General features: G+C 30.2%; 2 protein-coding genes and 1 non-coding gene across 4 annotated transcripts in view; all 3 read left to right on the top strand.

Moving 5' to 3' along the window:
• LOC107444351 (uncharacterized) overlaps window positions 1–1,819 on the top strand; it is a 30,845-nt gene extending 29,026 nt beyond the window's left edge. For both annotated transcript variants that reach the window (XM_016058465.4, XM_016058464.4), the window contains exon 3: window positions 655–1,819. In XM_016058465.4, the coding sequence (XP_015913951.1) occupies window positions 655–1,388 (734 nt within the window). In that variant the 3' untranslated portion in view covers window positions 1,389–1,819. The remainder of the gene's footprint in view (window positions 1–654) is intronic.
• A 1,453-nt stretch (window positions 1,820–3,272) lies between these two features.
• TRNAS-UGA (transfer RNA serine (anticodon UGA)) lies at window positions 3,273–3,354 on the top strand. Its single transcript has one exon. It is a non-coding gene; the product is annotated as a tRNA-Ser (tRNA).
• A 917-nt stretch (window positions 3,355–4,271) lies between these two features.
• LOC139425173 (uncharacterized) lies at window positions 4,272–19,878 on the top strand. The gene is made up of 3 exons (XM_071178936.1): window positions 4,272–4,475; window positions 11,087–11,405; window positions 18,588–19,878. The coding sequence occupies exons 1-3, from the start codon at window positions 4,473–4,475 to the stop codon at window positions 18,932–18,934; spliced, it is 669 nt and encodes a 222-aa protein (XP_071035037.1). The 5' UTR covers window positions 4,272–4,472; the 3' UTR covers window positions 18,935–19,878.
• The last annotated feature ends 276 nt before the right edge of the window (window positions 19,879–20,154 follow it).

The following is a 20,154-nucleotide window of genomic DNA, read 5'->3' as shown; positions in this document are numbered from 1 at the left end:
TTTGCATAATTTTAAAGATTATACTTTTACATGGTAAAGTACAAATCTTGAGCAAAATTGGTTGAATAAGTTCCTGAGAAATTAAATTTCAAAAGAGTCAGCCGTTCAAAATTCGATTTCTCGGGAACTATTCGACCGATTTTGTTCACGATTTGTACAACAGAGAAGTTATATGTAAAAAGATTACTATATTTGACTTAACTTATTAGTATTACTATTACTACTATTTTTTATGCTTTTCGTCTAAATTATTTAATCTGTTGAATAGAATTTTGCGTCAATAAGTACTGAAGAAACATTGTCTCATTTGTTCTCTATATAGCAACAAAATAGCTGCATGAAAAGTGTAAATAAGTGCATGTTAAAATAGTGCTTTTTATACATAGAAACCTTTGCAACTTCTGGCTGAAGCTTCTTGCTCGAAATGTTGTTTTCCGAAGTATTTACTTTAATTTAGCTAGCTGCGAAAAGTACCCAAAAACGTTGTCTCACCATCTGTCTAGATAGAAGCAAAATAGCTGCATGAAAAGAGTGAATAAGTGCATATCAATATAGTACTTTTTACGCATAAAAACCTTAGTAACTTTGTTATTTCGACTCAATTTTATTTGTTTTCAATTATTTATAGTATAATTTTATGCTTTTTTTATTTAGGAGGTGCTACGACCTTTGCTGTGCCTCTTGTGGAATGTGGATTCAATGCTCAAACATTAAAAGAATTAAAAGCAACATTAGAAGAAGATAGGCGACAAACAGAAGAGCTTCTTCCTTGGTTTGATAGAAACAAAGATTTGGACACTCATCTTCGAGAAGTATTTGGTTGCGGCTTTGCAAATATCAACGATGTTTTAATAGTTATTCGTGAAGTTGCAGTTATTTATTCAAAAGGTGGTGAAGCTTGGAATAATCTACGATCTTACTTATCAGCACTTATTACAAATAACCGCTTACCAAATTTGAATAATAAGAATTTAGAAGCAATTATACGTAATGCAAGTTACAAAATGCAACTATTACTTAAAGAGTTTTGCGATAGTCCTGCAGTACGATCAGCCACATGGAGAATTTATGATTCCTTTAAGAAGAATCCAATTTCATTTGACTTATCTAAAATGAGCGTTCGTATTGTGGAAAAGGCGGCAGTGCAGGAAATGGCTTTTTTAAGCTTCTTTGCTTCGGCTGATGGCCGATCCTTGTGGCGCTGCGTTGACTTGACAGCACGAGGCATATTTCGGACAATCAATGTTGCTTTGAGCATTTTGGCATTTCTTTCATCCGTTGATGATATTAAAAATGGGAAATCGAAATATTCCGAAATGGTTGCAGAAACCATTAATTCTTTGTTACTGGAGTTGCAAGCAGTGGAATCACATAAAGTGCTTGAATGAGCCGGATAAAAAAAATTTTCGACTATAATCTTAACAAAACGCTTACCCATTAATTTTCAAATGAATTTTGATGATTAATTAAGAGTTAATAATTTTTTCAAGCATATTTTTTTTTCTGTTCATTTAAAAGGTTTTTTAGTGTTTTTCTTTAGAATTTTTCTAATTTTTCTTACAAACAATTTTAAATAGGACGCCTTTCTTGTATCTTATATATATACTTTATAATGTCGTTTGTTTTTGTATGCAAACTTGAAATTGAAGAAAATTTGATAATGGATGCTCTATGTATCAGAAAAAAACAGTGGGAACTATGTATTTTTTAAAAAATTTGATGCATTTATATGTTTAGCAAAAGTTGTAAAAAAAAAAAAACCCAATGCTTTATGTATCTTAATAATTTTTTTAAATAAAAAAATGTGTGATTTATCTAACATGTAGATATTCTTGTGTAGTAAACACTGTTGCCATTTACAAATGTTAAATAAAATGAAATACTATTTGTACAATACTAAAATATTTTCAATGTTGAGTTTCTTAAAAAAAGAAAATGTCAAGTTACTTTTTAAAGCACTTAAACAATTTTCTATATTGATAAAAAATTGTCATAACTTATCAGTAATTTATCACGAACGGCTTAGCGATACAATTACTTTAAAAAAATGTGTATTTACAGTGGTCAACCATTGTTAGAAATTTTTTGCTAAACGATCTTTTCTTTTAACTCTCCTTGAGAAGCAGGGGCCAATTGCAATAAAGAGTTATTTCTCTTTTTGCGTAATCTGTGTGCGTGTATGTTGTCTACTTAGTAGATCTTGATATTTTGTATTGTCATCCTATTTCTCTTACTAGTAAATTTCAATTTTGGTTTCATTAAACCTTTTTTTTTCTTCAGTTTTCTGAAGATTGCTTTTGTATTTTTGCATCAAATTCTGATAAAAAATAAATAATACACTATTATCCAACGAGTGATAGGATATACTTTGTGCTATGTAGATAAAGACTAAAAACTTGAATAAAGCACAAATGAAAGTAAATAAATGGATATTATTACTTGCTCCCGGCTTGCAGTGACTACAGTGCTGACGTAAAATAATCTCAGTGGCAGATGGACGAAAATGGGTTAGAATGCCATTGTCGGGCTCACCATGGGAGGTATTCGTGGCTTTCCTCTCCATGTAACGCAGATGCGAGTTGATTTCATTAAAAGGCCCCACTAAAGCTGGTTTGTCCCAATGCTTGATTCGGGAGTTCCCCTGTCTTCTAGGTTGGGTTCAAAATTACAAAGTTACGAACTTTGAACATCGATAGTCGTAAACTTAGAATCGGGTCGGCTGTTCAACACCGGTTATAAAATAAAATAAAATACATACTTTTATTTTTTTTAAATATTTTTTGTAAAAAAAATAAATAGTATAATTAGGCAAATATTGTGTACAGCTAAGTAACTCAGTATTTTAACCTTATAAGTAACTATATTTAATTTATATTTTTGTAAGTAATTTCCTAATTTGAAAAAAAAAAATCAATTCCTAAATATTACTGCAAAAATAATAAATCGAGAACTAGATATAGTTTAAGTACCATACATTTTTCAGAAGGAAAAAAAAATCAGAAAGCAATAAATTTCTTATTTTTATTCCCTACCTAGACTTTGTACACGGTACTTTTAAGACAGATAATGTTAAGTGTACTTGATGATACAGGATCTATACTATTTTGTTTTCAACACTTTGCTGAAACTTGCTGATATAGATAAAACTAAATTTTATTACATAAACAGTCATTAATAAATTATCGCGCAGCTGCTGAAAGAGTAATCAAAGATTCAACCTTGTGTTTCGTATATGTGGGACTCCGCAAAATTGAAATCTTTATGATAAATAAGCAGTCGTGGCCGAGTGGTTAAGGCGATGGACTTGAAATCCATTGGGGTCTCCCCGCGCAGGTTCGAATCCTGCCGGCTGCGTTACTTCTTTTATGAATCTAAGATTTCGTAGTTATTGAATCTTTTGATATCCATAATATTTAACAAACTAATTTTTTTAATTAAACTTATAAAAATAACCTGTTATTTTCAATCTTACGGTTTTCAGTGTAAGAATAAATTTTTTTTCGGGGGGAGGGGTGAATCATGAGCATATCACTACTTAACCCTTGGATGTAGAACTTTTATTAAACATATTTTCCACGCTTTTTTATTATTTTTTATTAATTTACGTCAAAATAAGTAAAAAATATTATATTTAGCATTTTAATAATATATTGTTATGAAATACATCATTAAACACCGGTGTTTTTCTCTTCGTTAAAGATAAAATTTTCCAAACAAGGCTCAACAATGATTTTTCAAATTTGCACTCATTTAGATCTAAGAGAAACAGTTATTAGTCATTGAGATTACTTTAATTTACAAAATCTATTGTTGATAAATTTTTGAATATGAATAAACAGAAAAATTTTAAAACAACTTTTTTTGGATTTTATATTTTAGAGCAAATATAATTCCGATAATCTATCAGAATTTTTAAAAAATAATTATTAGACTGTTTTTTATAATAAAAAAATAAATGAAACGGACACCGGTGTCCCACATGGGTGAAAGCCCTTATATAGCAAGACGGAAAAGAGAAAAAACTGGTACGTAAAACATTTCATTCCAGCATTTTCTTCGAAAAAAAGGAAATATCTGTAACTATCTATTCTTGGATCTCAAAATAAACAAGCTGCATAATATAGTATTAAAAAAACCTTCCATTTTTAGCGAGCCTGGAGCAATAAGATATCATCTTTCGACTTTCGGAAAACTAAAACGGAGCCATTTTCTAAAGTTTGGCGATTTATTAACGTTCGTTCGTAATTGCAACCCCATGCATTACAAGCTGCTATATTTCGCGCGCAGACAGCGGTTATTGCAAAACTTAAAATTCCGCATAGTCTTTTTCTGTTCCATTTGTAATTGAATATTTGTCTTGTATAATAAATAAAAAACTGCATAGTTTTCACATAGTTGTAGAGATTTAAACATACATAAAAATTAAATCTCAATAATATCATTGAAATTTTGCTTCAAAGAACATTGAAATTATGGTGAGTATTAATTTATTTTATTATTAAAATCATATTTATTCTGAATATTTTAATGTAGCATGCTAATCCATTATTTGTATGTTTCCCACTTTTTTTGTTCTTTTGACGTAAATGATTAATAAAATACAATTTGAAAGTTTTTAAAGGTGATGCAGAATTGGCTAGTTAAACAGTTATATTTTTTAAAATCTTACTTGATTTTTTTACTATTTTTTTTAAAAAACTTTTTATAATAATTTTTTTTATTGTACTCAGAATTGTTCGATTCAAATCTAATCAAATTATTTACTTAATAATTTAATTTTTAATTACTTATGTAAATATTTACACTTAATATTTTAATGAATAGAACCTACTGAAAAGATATTAAATTTTTTAGAACAATATTTTCAATGTTGAGTGTAATTTCTAATGTTTACCTTAAATGTGTAATTTTTAAATGTTTACGTATCTTTTTCTACAGCAAAAATATCTGCATAAAAATAAAAATAAGAGTAAAGCTAAGGTTAAATCATGTCTAAAAAAATGCTTAAAATAAAATTGAGCATCACTATATCTATGTTCTGATAGCTTTTAAAATGAGTTAAATAATGTTATTATTGAACAAGTGAAGGAGAAAAAAAATGAACATTTTTTCTTATCTTGTTAAAGATATTAATGCTACAATCGAAATCATAAACGAGAATGAGGTGATATTTTGTACTTATTTTTTTATTCTATATTTAAAGTATTCTAAAAATTAGTTAAGAGAGTGATTTATTATTGATTTATAATGAAATCATTACTGTTTTATCTGGAGTCCATTTGCCATTGTCACTTACACTTTTTTTATATTTTATTATTTTCAAGTATTTTTTAATAGAAAAATGTATTACCCTAAATGTTTCATATTAAAATTGGCATTGATTCGATAAATGAAAAAATATATCATTTTAAGAAATTCAATTAATACTATTGCCTTAAATTGTATATTGTAAAATATGTAAATGATATTAATGTAAAATAATGCTGAAATATAACATTTTCATATTACAGAAAAACAATGGGGAAAATCACGTTTTTACTAAAATTACATTTAAAAGTAGGAAATAATACTTTAAATAAGTATAATATGTAATTTTTTTAATTAAAAATTACATATTATATTTAGGAGATAGAAATGAGTTAAATATTTATGTAAAATCTATTATGTAAGCAAATTTAAGATTAAATCACAATTTTTCTAAAAAGTGCTTAAAATAAAATAGACCATCACCGATTCCCCGTTCTATTCCCTTTTAAAATTAGTTCAAATAAAAATGTCTGAGAATTAGTGGTTACACGAAGCCCTGAATAACGAAGCTCAGAGCAACGAATGACCTTAGCCCGAACTCTTGAAAGCTAAAGCACTGAACGCGCAATTAATGTATATACATAATATCATATTGTGCTCCATATGTTTTAATATTATTAGTTTTATATAACATTTTTAGCACACTGTGTTTGATCAAATTAAGCGAGATTAATTAAATTTACATATAATAGGATAATAATAAAGATAGAATTTTTTTTATAGTATGTTAATTGTTAACCTAGAAACATTTAATCATGTGGCAATAACCAACTGATAATACATTTTATAACTTTAAATATCTAGGATAAATATTTAGAATTGAGGTCTAGGATGTATGTCTAAGTATTGGACACTCTCATATCATAGTTAATAAAAAATAAATAAAAAAAATTTCGCCTTTTTATTTTTTAATAATTTTTTGCATGTGTTATGATCCTGGATTATTGTTAATAGTCTTTATCCATGACTTATAAAATTAGTGAAATTTTGCTGACAGATTAATTTTTTTTTTAAAAAAAAGCTGAAATATTGTACCTATAACTAATAAAATATAATTTTAAAAGAAATTCCTTCAGGGTAATTATTACTTGCTCATCTGCCTTAGTAGATAATAAAAATAATGGCACTATTGTTTTCAGTTTCAAAGCAAGAAATGTCATGTAACATTTTAAAAGCTTTATTTTAAAACAAATGAAGTTTATATAATTATAAACTAAATATACATAACGTAATGCAACTTATTTATTTCTTAGCGAATTTCAAATTAAATATAATATATTATTAATAACTGAATGGTTTCTGGTTCCAAGAGTTCCATATTAATGCACACAAACTTTTAAATTATAAATTTCTATTCTAAGATACAGATGTGCTTAACTTAAAAGATTTTATACAATAATCATTTTATTCTATTTTATAACCGTTGCTGGGAACAGCCGACCCAATTTTGAGCTTACAACTACTGATATTCAACTCCGTAGCCTTGTAATTTTGAACCCAATCCAGAAAACAAGGGAACTCCTGGATCAAGTGCTGGGAGAAATTTGCCTTCGTAGAGGACTTTTCATAAAATAACCCGCATTTGTGTTTACATGAGGAGGAAAACCACGAAAACCTCTCACGGTTACCGTGTCTGCAAGGAGACTCTAACCCATGATCCGTCTACCACTGAAGATATTTTACATCAGCACTGTGGTCGGTGCAAGCCGGATGAGGAATTTGTATCGACCAGCTATCAATGGGATTCGAACCCGGTTCACCTTACTTGAAGGTAAACGCTCTATCCCCTGAACCATCACGGTTCTGTACAATAATAATTGTAAAAAGTGCAAAACTACCTGCACGTGGCGATTAAATCTAAGTGGCCACCAAAAAAATTATTATTCGCCCACGCCTCTTTTTGTCATTTAACATTCCATCTTCACCACTCTTTATGTCTTGGAAATGAACCAGTGCATGAAATTTTTTATTTTTAATAACTTCTGTTTATTTATAATTAAATGTTCAAAAGTTGTATTGTTATGAATCTCGTATAATTAATCTTTAAATAGACTGATTTTTGTATAATTAATCTTTAAATAGGCTTAATTTAAGTATAATTAAATTCAATTCTAACTTTTTTTCTATCTATTTAATTAAAAGTGTTTTATTTTCTCATCATCGTCTGACTTGATATTCTTTAATTACTTTTTCGACCCCTTTTTAATGACAGTTTGTCTCAACAACTTTATGTGCCAACTTTTTTATTGATGCCCTGAAGTAGAATTAATTATTGACGAAAAGAAACTCATCGAAGAGTAGAGTGTTTGATTTCGTTTCTTTTCTGGAATATGATCCGGGAATCGTCTTTCTAAAACGGACATCATTTAAGCCATTTAATGTTATCGCATTTCACTCATTATTACTACAGCTCTCGCCCTTTCTTTTGCGCTATTCGACTGACTTCGATTAATTTTACAAGACTTTATTATACACTACTGGCCATTAAAATTGCTACACCAGGAAGGCCACACACCACCGACGTGAATTTTGCAGGACGGATAAAGCATGTTATTGAATGCAAATAAATGATCAACGCATTCATGCAAAGCAGGCGGCGGTAGCGAAACCTACTACAATGCGTTTAAAAGAAGAGATTTGACAGTAAGTTTCTCATACAGAAATTGAATTTGAGCGTTGTTCTTGGGTAAAAAAAGTTTTTGTTCTGCCTCGTGTAAGAAGGAGAAATGCCTACCAGCACGTGTCTAAGTTTGATCGGGGTCGAATTGTGGCCATAACTTGAGTAGATAGTTTGAAAAAGGCAAGGTTTTGGACAGGTTTTGGGTCAGGTCGGGGAGAGAAAGGGATTTTTTTTTTCTTATTGTGCATAGCAGCAGACGGCCGCAGACTTTGTGGCGGGGGAGTTCGTACCGTAGGCAAACCTCCTAGCTCCATGAGGCAAACCAAGGGTCTGTTTTGAAGAAATTTGGGTCCGTTAAAACTTCGCAAAATTTCTTTTCTTAAAAACGGACCCTTCACAAAATATTTTACTTAAAAACGGTCCCTTCACAAAAGGATTTTTCTTTTAATCAGACCCTTCACAAATTTGTTTATCTTCATTATTGTTTTGTTAATAGAAAAAACCCTTCCCAGGAAGGAGGGGGGAGGGGAGGAAGAAAGACAGATGTAAACGAACTAAATTTTGTCTTCCGCAGACACTTCTTCCTTTATTCGTCCGAAATGAATATTCTACGTTCAGCAGTATTGACTAAATACCAAATATTTGTATGTTGCATCGCTAATTTAGTAGCTACAATTAGTGTTTATTTTTTAAAATTTAATTTTTTTAATTATAATTTTACAGTTTTAAGCATAATCTTGTATGTCTTTACAATTTAAAAGCTCATTGAAAAAGTTTTTTTGCAGTAACGGACCCTATTAGCACAAATTCACAAAATCGGACCCTGGTTGAAAGAATGTGACTTAACGTTTATTTTATATTCACAAATTACGAGTAATTTTTTCACAATTTTACAAAAACGGACCTTTCACAAAATGTCTGAACAGACCCCTGGTGAAAGAATTGAAGTCTTAGTGAAAAAAGAAAAATATTTTTGTAAGAATATAGAATGTGTCATTTTATTTTATTTTATTTTATAACCGTCGTTGAACAGCCGACCCAATTTCATGGGTTTACGACTACTAACGTTCAACTCCGTAGCCTTGTCATTTTGAACCAATCCAGAAGACACGGAAACTCCTGGATCAGTACCCCCAGAGGTATTGATTTGTTGTGGGAACATGGAGGACTTTGAGACTCGACAGATTTAACGTGCATCAGTCACCATTTACTACACGGGGAGTCTTCGGCCGGCGCGGATCGAACCCACGACCTCTTGGATATGGGCCCAGCGCCCTACCGACCAGGCTATCCCGGCCAGAATGTGTCATTTAAGAGAATTGATAGTTGACGGGGTTATTTTACTTAAAATGAAAAAACAGTTATAAACATAAACAAATACGAGATACTCACACTACGCCACTTGCAGGATTAATTTTTCATTAAATAAATCGATTAAATTTCATTAATTAAATTGATACAAGTTTTGTAGATTGAATACAGTTTATTAATGTCATTAAATAATGCTGAATTATGAAAGATGCTAAAGTATGAGATTTTTCATAGTGACAGACGAAAGGGAACTCATTCTTTTAGGCCTGGATAGCCTGATTGGTAGGGCACTAGGCCCATGTCCAAGAGTTCGTGGATTCGAACCCCGCCGGTTGAAGACTCACCGTGTAGTAAAATGGTGACTGATGCACGTTAAATCTGTTGAGTCACAAAGTCCTCCATGTTCCCATAACAGATCAATACCTCTGGAAGTACTGCTCCAGGAGTTAGGCTGCGGAGTTGAACATTAGTGGTCGTAAACCCAGTATTGGGTCGGCGGTTCAACGACGGATAAAATAAAAAATTGCATGACACTTTAATATTAAATTGTTATTTGCATGTTAAGTTGAAATATTAAGTAATGTATAAGCTTATTCTAAATCTTCAGTTATTCTTCAGGGGTCTGTTTAGAAGAAATTTGGGTCCGTTAACGGACCCTTCACAAAATATCTTTTCATAAAAATGGACCCTTCACAAAATATTTTAACTTAAAAACGGACCCTTCACAAAATGATTTTTCTTTTAATCGGACCCTTCACAAATTTGTTTATCTTCATTATTATTTTGTTAATCGAATAAACCCTTTCCAGGGCAGAAAACAAGAAAGATGGGTGAACGGCAGACGATTCTTCCATTATTCGTCCGAAATTAATATTCTGCGTTCAGCAGTATTGGCTAAATACCAAATATTTGTATGTTGCATCTCTAATTTAGAAGGAGCAATTGTTGTTGTTTTTTTAAAATTTAATTTTTTAATTACAATTTTACAGTGTTGAGCATAATCTTGTATGTCTATACAATTTAAAAACTCCTTGAAAAAATTTCTTTTTGCAGTAACGGATCCTATTTGCATAAATTCATAAAAGAGGACCCTGGTTGAAAGAATGTGAGTAATTTTTTCACAATTTCACGAAAAACGGACCTTTCACAAAATGTCTGGACAGACCCCTGTTCTTCTTAATTTATTACCATGTTTATGGGAGGAAAGTGGATATTGTTTAATAATAATATAATGATTGTTTAATAATTTTTCAAGATTATGCCTTATAATAGCTTAAATTAAAATTTAGAGCGTAAATTATTATTCAACTTTTGTTTTAAATAACCTAGCTTCCACTTCCCCCCCCCCTCAAAAAAAACCCAGTTAATGCCAATATAACTGATTTTTTTTTGTTCTTGTTTTTTTTTTAATCTTAGTTGATACATTGTGGAATTATTTTCACAGATAGGAAATTTACTTGTTTCTTAAATCATGTAACTTTTTTTAGATCTATATAAAATATGAAAATTATTTAAAAAAATAGTTTATATTTTATTTAATTTAAACTGTAAAGTGATGTAGTGATTGTTATGCAAATAGTTTCAATTTCGGGTTAACTTTGTAAAAATTGATAAAAAAAAGCTGTACATAGTAGTTTTTTACTAATTGATAGTATGATTAAAAGTGAACTATATTGAAAATGAAAATTTTTATTTCCTTTTTCTGGGGTCTGTTGAAAAATATTTGTCTCTCATAAATCTCGTGAATTCATTTCCAACAAACTTTTTTTTAAAAATTTTTCTTCCCCCGCTTCTTTATATTAATGCTTATTGCTTATGAATGCTTATATATTGTTGATATTTTTTTAGGATCTTCAAAACAGCTTGATCAAAAAATTAAACGAAGTTGAAAGTACTTGGAATGGAATCGGGGAAGATACAGAACTCAGTCTCGCTAACTTTGAAAAGTGGCGCATTTGTAGGCAACGTACACTCTCGGCGCTTGCGAAGTTTCAGGATAAATTCGATAAAATTCATCTACATAGCAGTACTGGCAGGGCTGTAGGAAATGGAGCTACCTTACTAGGAAGCTTAGCAACAGCCGTCGGTTTTGGCTTGTCTTTCTCTAAGGATTGGAAACCTATTGGAAAAGAATTGATGAAATATGGCTCTACCGTTGGTATCGTGGGTATGTTTGATTTAAAATTTATTAAACAGCATTTAAGGCCCAGTTTTTGAATGCTCTGCCGCCATATGAAATAGTATCTTTTGGCGAATAATCTTCTTTTGGCAAATAATATGCTTTTCATGACTTATTAGTGTTTTTAATAGTTTAGCATGAGGGGATATTCCCGTATCGTGATCTGCCACGCTCACTACAATCGGCAAGGGGCCAAATTTGAATGGGAATTTTTAATAAAAAATCGACAAAAAAGTTGTGATCTTCTTATTACGATCAGTGGTTACCCATTGATTGAGTGGTTACCCATTGATTATGATCAGTGGTTACCCATTGATTTGATTGCTTTTTCTTTCTGGATTGACTCCGTTAAATGCCACAACATTTCAAATCATGGGTTGCAAAAACTGTCTCAATTGATGTTTGTAATCGAATTGATTTTCATATCTTGCTTATGAACAGTCCGCAAAAAAAAAAAGAAACAATAAAGATCTCACCCTGAATAACTTTCGTTCTAATGATCGGATTTTCACGAACTAAGTGTCATTTTTAATGATTCCTGGGGGTGACGTCAAATATGTTAATTAATTAGTGCAAACTTTTAATTAAGTTACGAAATCAGACGCAAAAACGTACTTTCTCTGAATAAACATACATTTATTTTACATATTTGGATTCCTTATCTTCGAAATATAGGGAATAGCCGCAATCTGGGAAATGTGGTCCCCATAGTTTGGTCAGGAGAGCGATTCAAAGTTTGCACCCCTTAATGTTAATTTCGCTTTTTGCGTTTTCAATAATATTTTAAAAACTAATGAAGCAAATCAAAAAAAAAAAAAAAANAAAAAAAAAAAAAAAAAAAAAAAAAAAAAAAAAAAAAAAAAAAAAAAAAAAAAAATTACACCCACTCATAACCCAAATCATTTACCCAAAGATAATTTCAAGGAAAAAATAATTTTTAATAATTATTTATTATTTTTTTATTATTTAATTAAATTGAGGATGAAAAAATTTTGAATTATATGGTATGAATTTTTTTATACTATATTAATTTACATATTTTTCAATTAAAAAATCTAAAGTTTTGTTTTTATTTATTAGAAGATGAAAAAAATTAAAATTAATTATTTTTAAAAAAATAATTTGGTGACAATGAAGAAACAATTAAATGGGGCGATTAAAATTAAAATGTGATAAACTTACGAGGAACTTGACTTAGCACGCGTAGCGTAAAATTTCATTCATATTTTTTTCGCTAATAATCTTTTTTATTTTTATTTTTTTTAAACTATAAAGTACGATGTTTCTTTTTTAGTCTAAATCTATTTGCAATTTAGTAAAGAAATTTGAATGAAACATTTTATTGAATAAAAAACATTTTATTGAATAAAAAACATTTTATTGAATAAAAAACATTTTATTGAATAAAAAACATTTTATTCAACGAATGTCGAGTTTTATAAAAGTATGCTTCTGATAGAATATGATTATACAACAGATTGTGCTTATTTAATGTGATTATTTTTTAGTTTTTTTCCCTCAATAACTGATACAATTTCAATAATATACATACGTATGAATAGACTTGGAATAAAATATTCATCAATTTCTTGAATATATGTTCTATAAATATTAATAAAAATAAGTAGTCAACATTTTTAAGCATCTCTCACAACATCGCAAATTTCTCAACAACTTATAGGCTAAACAAACCAGTGAAGGAACACTTAAGCTTAGCTTGCCTTTAAAAAAAAATCATAAAAATTTCAAAATATGTAATTTTAGCTAAATGATGGTATCGACATATTTGTTATTAAATACAAATTATGTAATAATTTTTTTAAATAACTTACATAATATTGTTTTAAGCTTTTGGTGGTTTAAATAATAAGTAGTACGATAACCAAGTGAAGGAACAGTTCTTACCAGTGAATAAACACTAAATTTTCCAGTGAATGAACACTTAATTTTGAAAATGTTTGATGCTCGTTAGGAATCCATAGGCCACACAAATGTCTAAGAACAAGATTTTTCTTGGAATTACAACATATAACCATAGTTAAAGTGGAAAATGTTACTTTTTTTTCAGTCATGGAGTGGAAAGTAAAATATGTTTGAATCAGGGCTCGAAAAAACTCAAAAATTTTACCCGTCCCCGAGGACGGCTTGTCCAACAATGTACCCGTCCTCCTTTGAAGCTAACCCGTAGCTTCTAAATAAATAAAAATATAATTTTCTCTTATTTATTATAAACATTTATATAAATTGCACAATGAATTAGTAGTTGCTAGGATTACAAATACTAGGATTACATTATACAGTAAGAAAAGAAATATTGGGTGACTAATAGTAAGCTAGTATGTACTTCTTTTATGAAATAATTTAAGTGCAAAGGTCAAGTTATCTGGAATGTCAATTTATTCGAGGGTACTGCTTTTTTTAAATGAATCAAATATGACGTTTGCCATTTCCACAATTAAGCCAATGATTTACATAGGTTTCTGCACAGAAATCTGAAAGGTGTTTTCCATTTAGGTAGATGTTTACAATTGCGTTTAACGCTTCTTTGCTTAAGACCAAATACGTAATGTGTTTTTTGTAAGTTCATTGCTGAAAAGCCCCTTTCAACCGCTGCAGTACTCCCAGTCAGAGAAAACATCAATTCCTCCATCCGCAGTATGTTGCTGTATTTCTAGATTAGAGAGTCATTTTAGAAGTGAGGCGCTAGACTCTTGCAAGATAACAAAAATTGAAAATGTATCACGAACATCAACGGGAAAATGGCCGTCCGCGCGGACGTCGGATTCGAGAAATTCGTTGTCCGCGAGGAATTTTTGACCGCCGAGGGGGCTGTTTTTCGAGCCCTGGTTTGAATACATAATTTAAAATGTTTTTCATTTTTTTTTCTCACAGTTTAATAGTCCGTTCTAAATTTTGAATGTTTATCATTGTGTAATCCGATGATGTTTTTATTATTATTATAATTAGATCACTTTTTTGTTTACTCTTTTCCCCATATTTTTAAGCCTTTTTTTTTCTTTCATCTTTTAAGCATTTTTTTTCTCTTTGTCATACTTTCTGCTTTAACTTTTTTTTCAGCTCTTTCAATCTCTTTAAATGTTCGTTCTTTTTCTGAAGTTAATGCAAAAAAGTAATTTATTATTTTTTCTTTCCATTTAACCTTCCTCTTTTTTCCAAATATTTGGCCAATGTAAATGTATCTTCGAAATTTCTTTGGATTTTCCAGCACCATTTCTAGAATTCCTCACTGGATAATAAATGAGAAAAAGGAGTTTCGAAGTTTGAGTAAAATCCATCTCTCTTTGACTTATATCTATAGTGGGTCTTCAGCAGTACTTTTGTTTTTGCAACTAACAATGCCTCAAGAGGACTTATCTCAAAATCAGTTTTCAAGATACTTTCATTATCAGGGGCATGTTTAGAAGAAATTTGGGTCCGTTAACGGACCCTTCACAGAATATTTTAACTTAAAAACGGACCCTTCACAAAATGATTTTTCTTTTAATCGGACCCTTCACAAATTAGTTTATCTTCATTATTGTTTTGTTAATCGAATAAATCCTTTCCAGGGGGGAAAACAAGAAAGATGGATGTAAACGAATTAAGTTTCGTCTTCGGCAGACGATTCTTCCATTATTCGTCCGAAATGAATATTCTGCGTTCAGCAGTATAGACTAAATACCAAATATTTGTATGTTCCATCTCTAATTTAGAAGCAGCAATTGTTGATTTTTTAAAATTTTATTTTTTTTAATTATAATTTTACAATGTTGAGCATAATCTTGTATGTCTTTACAATTTAAAAACTCCTTGAAAAAGTTTTTTTTGCAATAACGGACCCTATTTTCACAAATTCATAAAAGCGGATACTGGTTGAAAGAATGTGAGTAATTTTTTCACAATTTCACGAAAAACGGACCTTTCACAAAATGTCTGGACAGACCCCTGATTATCAATGTTAGTTGTATCAGCTTCAGTGCCAAAATTTGATTAACCAAATGTTCTTTTTGAAATAAATTCTTCCATATGGAGAAAAGCACAGGCTATTGGATATTTGGGAGATTAAACTTTTCTGTCAATGTTCCTTTAAAAATGTGCAACATAACTTGTGAAATTTCTTTCTCAAGCTTCTGAAGAAATAGTGCATCGTTACTCTCGAAGCATGTGTTATGTTGATAAGCTGTCTTGCTCATTAACTCTTGGTGTTTGTTTTGCATGCATGTGTTAAAGTCAACGTTTTCTACATCTAATGGAAAAATATCGCATTTCATAAAAGCATTTTAATTTCATCAGTTGATGCCTCAAAATCTTATTTAAAAATGGATGTAAAATTTTCTCGACATATTGTTTTACAATTCTTTTGTCTTCAAGATCTAACGAGAGATTTCCATGAATTAGGTAGAAAACTAAACCAGAAAATTTGTTTTGATGAACAAAACTTGCTCAGTTTCAAATTGATATAAGATTTACACCTATCCAGAGGAAACAAAATAGGGAATTCGATAGCATTTTTAATTAACCATGGGTAGAAACATTTGCAATATATTTGTAAAATGTTGCTGCGGTCATCGTTTCATTTCATGAATCGCTTTTTCCAATGAAATATATAGCAGGGACTGATTCTCTAATATCTCAATGAATTCTTCAGCAAGGAAAAACTACCAATAGAGGTACTTTTTCTTTCCTAGGAACTTTAGAATATAAATCCTTATAATTTTTAGGGTCAAAGATTTTTCCCGTTTAAGGGCAGTACTCAACTCTTGTTTTGTACACTTTCTAAAAGGATGCCAGTTCTGCTTCCCTCCTAAAGATTCTTCTAAAGTTCTTAAAAGCAGTATTTCGAATATTATTCTCTAAGAGAAGTTTTGCCTTTTGAAATTTTATTTGCATTGCACTGAGCTATCGGTGGATGCCGCCTTAAAAAAAACTTCACCCATTTTTCACCTGGATGATTGTCTTTAAATGGATTTTTCCTACCAGTCCGGCAGGACGTTAAAGATCGCAATAAGATAATAATTTAGCTAATTATTGGCACAAAAGCCTGCAAATAAATTTTCTATTTAAGCTTTTATTATGATATTTAGTTGTTATATTTTGTCAGTAAACATACTTTATTAAGGTGTCTAAGGTATGATGTAATAACTAATCACTACATTTATAAAGATAAATAATAAATAAATTATTATTAAAATTCTTTAAATAAATTTATCAATTAAATTTGCATATTGAAACGAAATTGTTATAGGAACTATTCATACAACATTTAACTGAATTTTAGGTGTCCTCTATATCGCAGAATTACTAATTATCCATGTAAAATCATATTTCACACATACTGTTCATTCACTGGGAAATCTATTCCCATTGGAGGAACATGCCTGTTCCTTAACTGGTTAGAATTTTTTTTGTATTTTTTAACATAATTTTGATGTATAATATGACTAAAATTGCAAGAAAATTAAAAAATTTCTTTCATTTTCATTAACTTGAAAAAATCCCAGTAAAGGAATATATCAGGGTGATATCTTTTTTTTTTTTTTTTGCGGACTGTACAGGGAAAACATGGGGAATTTTTTTTTCCAGATTTGAGTAGCAACCCTGATTATTCTTAACGACAAAATGGCATAGATAGTTCCAAATATTAGCTTTGCACCGAGTTAAAAGCACTTACGTTGGCATAAAAGCTCTTCTAGTAACATCCTTAACTCTTTCTTAAGGAAGGAATGGGGGATTCCTTCCTTAAGGATGACATCATACACTAACACTAAAAATACACGATTTTTAAACAAAAATAAGCACTTACGCCTGGTGGTGGTTCTTAATTTAATAAATTCTATTTAGAAATTGACAAGGATTAGCATATGTCTTCTAGTTGTTTTTTCTGTTTTTCATTTATTTTGTTTTTTTATTTCATTTTTTTAAAAATCTATAACCGTCGTTGAACAGCCGACCTAATTTTGGGTTTACGACTACTAATGTTACGTTTACTAACTCCGTAGCCTTGTCATTTTGAACCCAGTTCAGAAGACAATGAAAATCCTTGATCAAGTATTAGGAGAAATTTGCTTTCGTGAAGGACTTTGAGATGGAACTAACTCATATTTACGTGCCAATCCGGAAGACAAGGATTTTGAACCAATCTAGATGACAAGAAAACTCATGGACCAGTACCCTCAGATGTATTATTTGTTATGGGAACATGGAGGACTTTGTGACTCGACAGATTTAACATGCATCAGTCACCATTTTACTACATGGGGAGTCTTCGATCGGCAGAGATCGAATCCACGACCTCTAGGACACGAGCTCTGTGCCCTACCAGCCAGGCTACCCTGGCCCTTTCTGTGTTGGTTTGCAAATAAAAAAAATTTATTCAGTTTGATACTAAAACAAATTGCCCTTTATGTTTTGCTTTCTAAAAAATTTAAAATACCGCACACGAGTATGATATTTTTGGATGGGTGACGTTTATTGGTTTAAGTACCAGTAGCTATGCTAGTTTATTGGTTTTTAAGTACCAGTAGCTATGCTAACGAAATAGATCAAAAATATTTGAAAAGAGCATAGTTTTTTTTCCTCGCTGATCTACGCTAAATTTTTTTCAAGAATTGAAGTCTTGTGATAGAATCCTATTTTAGACTTTATATTCGCGTTACTACTCGTATAGCAAACGAAAATAGTAAGTGCAATTTTTCAAAAGACTTCATAAGCTTCACGTAAAAAAGGAAGCTAAGAATAGTAAACATATTCTCTTCTGTTAAATTTATAATCGTAGAAACTTAAACATGTTTTTTCTTCTATCCTTTCTTTTATTTCCGTACGGTTGGGAACAAAAGGTATGATAATATCTTTTTATAGTTTTTATATGTTCAATGAAAAGTAACAATATTATTTTACCTTATTACTCAAATTTGTGTTGAGTTTTATTTGATTTTCGAACTTTTTTTTCGATAAGACTAAATTCTTTAAATATTTAAGTTTTTTATTCACAGAATAGTAAAAAGATTACTATTTTATATTTGATTTATTACTATTGCTATTTTTTATGCTCTTCATTGTTCCTCTCCTCCACCCACACACATATTTGTATTCTTAGAATGTTATTTCGACGAAAGTTTCATGTTTTCAATTATTTATAGTATACATAATTTTATGCTTTTTTTTATTTAGGAGGGGCTACGACCTTAACTGTGTCTCTTGTGGAATGTGGATTCAATGGTCAGACATTAAAAGAATTAAAAGCAATATTGGAAGAGGATAGTCGACAAACTGAAGAGCTTCTGGATTGGTTTGATAGAACCAAAGAATTGGACGCTCATCTTCGAGAAGTATTTGGTTGCGGCGTTACAAATATCAGCGACGCTTTAACAGTTATTCGTGAAGTTGCAGTTATTTATTCAAAAGGTGGTAAAACTTGGAATAATGTACGATCTTACTCATCAGCCCTTGTTGCAAATAACCGCTTACCAAATTTGAGTGATAAGAATTTAGAAGCAATTATATGTAATGCGGGTTAGCAATTATATGTAGTGCAACTGTTACTTAAAGAGTTTTGCGATAGTCCTGCAGTACGATCAGCCACATTGAGAATTTGTAATTCTTTCAAAAACAATCCAATTTTATTTGATTTATGTAAAATGAGCGTTCGTATTGTGGGAAAGGCGGCAGTGCAGAAAATGGTTTTTTTAACCTTCTTTGCTTCGGCTGATAGCCGGTCCTTGATACGCTGCGTAGATTTGACCGAACGAGGCATATTTCGGACAATCAATGTTGTTTTGAGCATTTTGGCCTTTCTTTCATTCGTTGATGATATTAAAAATGGGAAATCGAAATATTCCGAAATGGTTAAAGAAACTCGTGGTTATTTGTTAATGGAGTTGGAAGAGGTGGAATTGCTTGTATAATTATGCGCTCGATAAAATTTTTCGACATGATTCTTTACAAAGTGCTTACCAATTATTTTTTTAAGGAATTTTGACGATTCATTAAAAGTTAATATTTTTTCAAGCATATTTGTTTTTTTTTCCTGTCCAGTTAGAAGGTTTTCTATTATTTTTTTTCCTTCCTTTTTCTAATTTTTGCTACAGATAATTTTGAATATGACGCTTTTCTTGTATCTTATATATTTTTTTAATGTCGTTTTTTGTATGTTAACTTGAAATTGAAGAAAATTTAATAATGGATGCTCTATGCATCAGAAAAAACGCGAGAGAACTATGAATTTTTTAAAAAAGTTGATGCATTTATATGTTTAGCAAAAGTTGTAAAAAAATGGAAACCCAATGCTTTATGTATCTTAATAAATTTTTTAAATAAAAAATGTGTGATTTATTTAGCATGTAGATATTCAGAAGCACTGTCGCCATTTACAAATGTTGAATGACAAGAAATACTAGTTGTACAATATTGAAATATTTTTAATGTTGTGTTTCTCAATAAATAAATAAAAAGTAAATAAATGGCGATTTATTTTTTAAGTCACCTTAACAATTTTCTATATTGATAAAAAAATGTTTATAACTTATTAGTAATTTATCACGAACGCCTCCGATTCACTTGCTTTAAAAAAAATTTATATTTTGAATGGTCATTCACTGTTAGAAATATTTTGCTGAACGATCTATCATAGCTTTTAGCTCTCCTTGAGAAGCAAGGGCCAATTATAACAAAGAGCTATTTCTCTTGCGTAATCTGTGTGCATGTATGTTGCTTACTGAGTACATCTTGATATTTTTCA

The sequence above is a fragment of the Parasteatoda tepidariorum genome, chromosome 3 (assembly GCF_043381705.1).
Source record: "Parasteatoda tepidariorum isolate YZ-2023 chromosome 3, CAS_Ptep_4.0, whole genome shotgun sequence".
Classification (NCBI taxonomy): Eukaryota; Metazoa; Arthropoda; class Arachnida; order Araneae; family Theridiidae; genus Parasteatoda; species Parasteatoda tepidariorum.
This window is presented reverse-complemented; position numbering and strand designations above follow the sequence as displayed.

Coding starts and splice junctions, on each gene's coding strand:
- LOC139425173 (XM_071178936.1), top strand. Junction 11,406..18,587: donor CTCTACCGTTGGTATCGTGG/GTATGTTTGATT, acceptor TTTTTTATTTAG/GAGGGGCTACGACCTTAACT.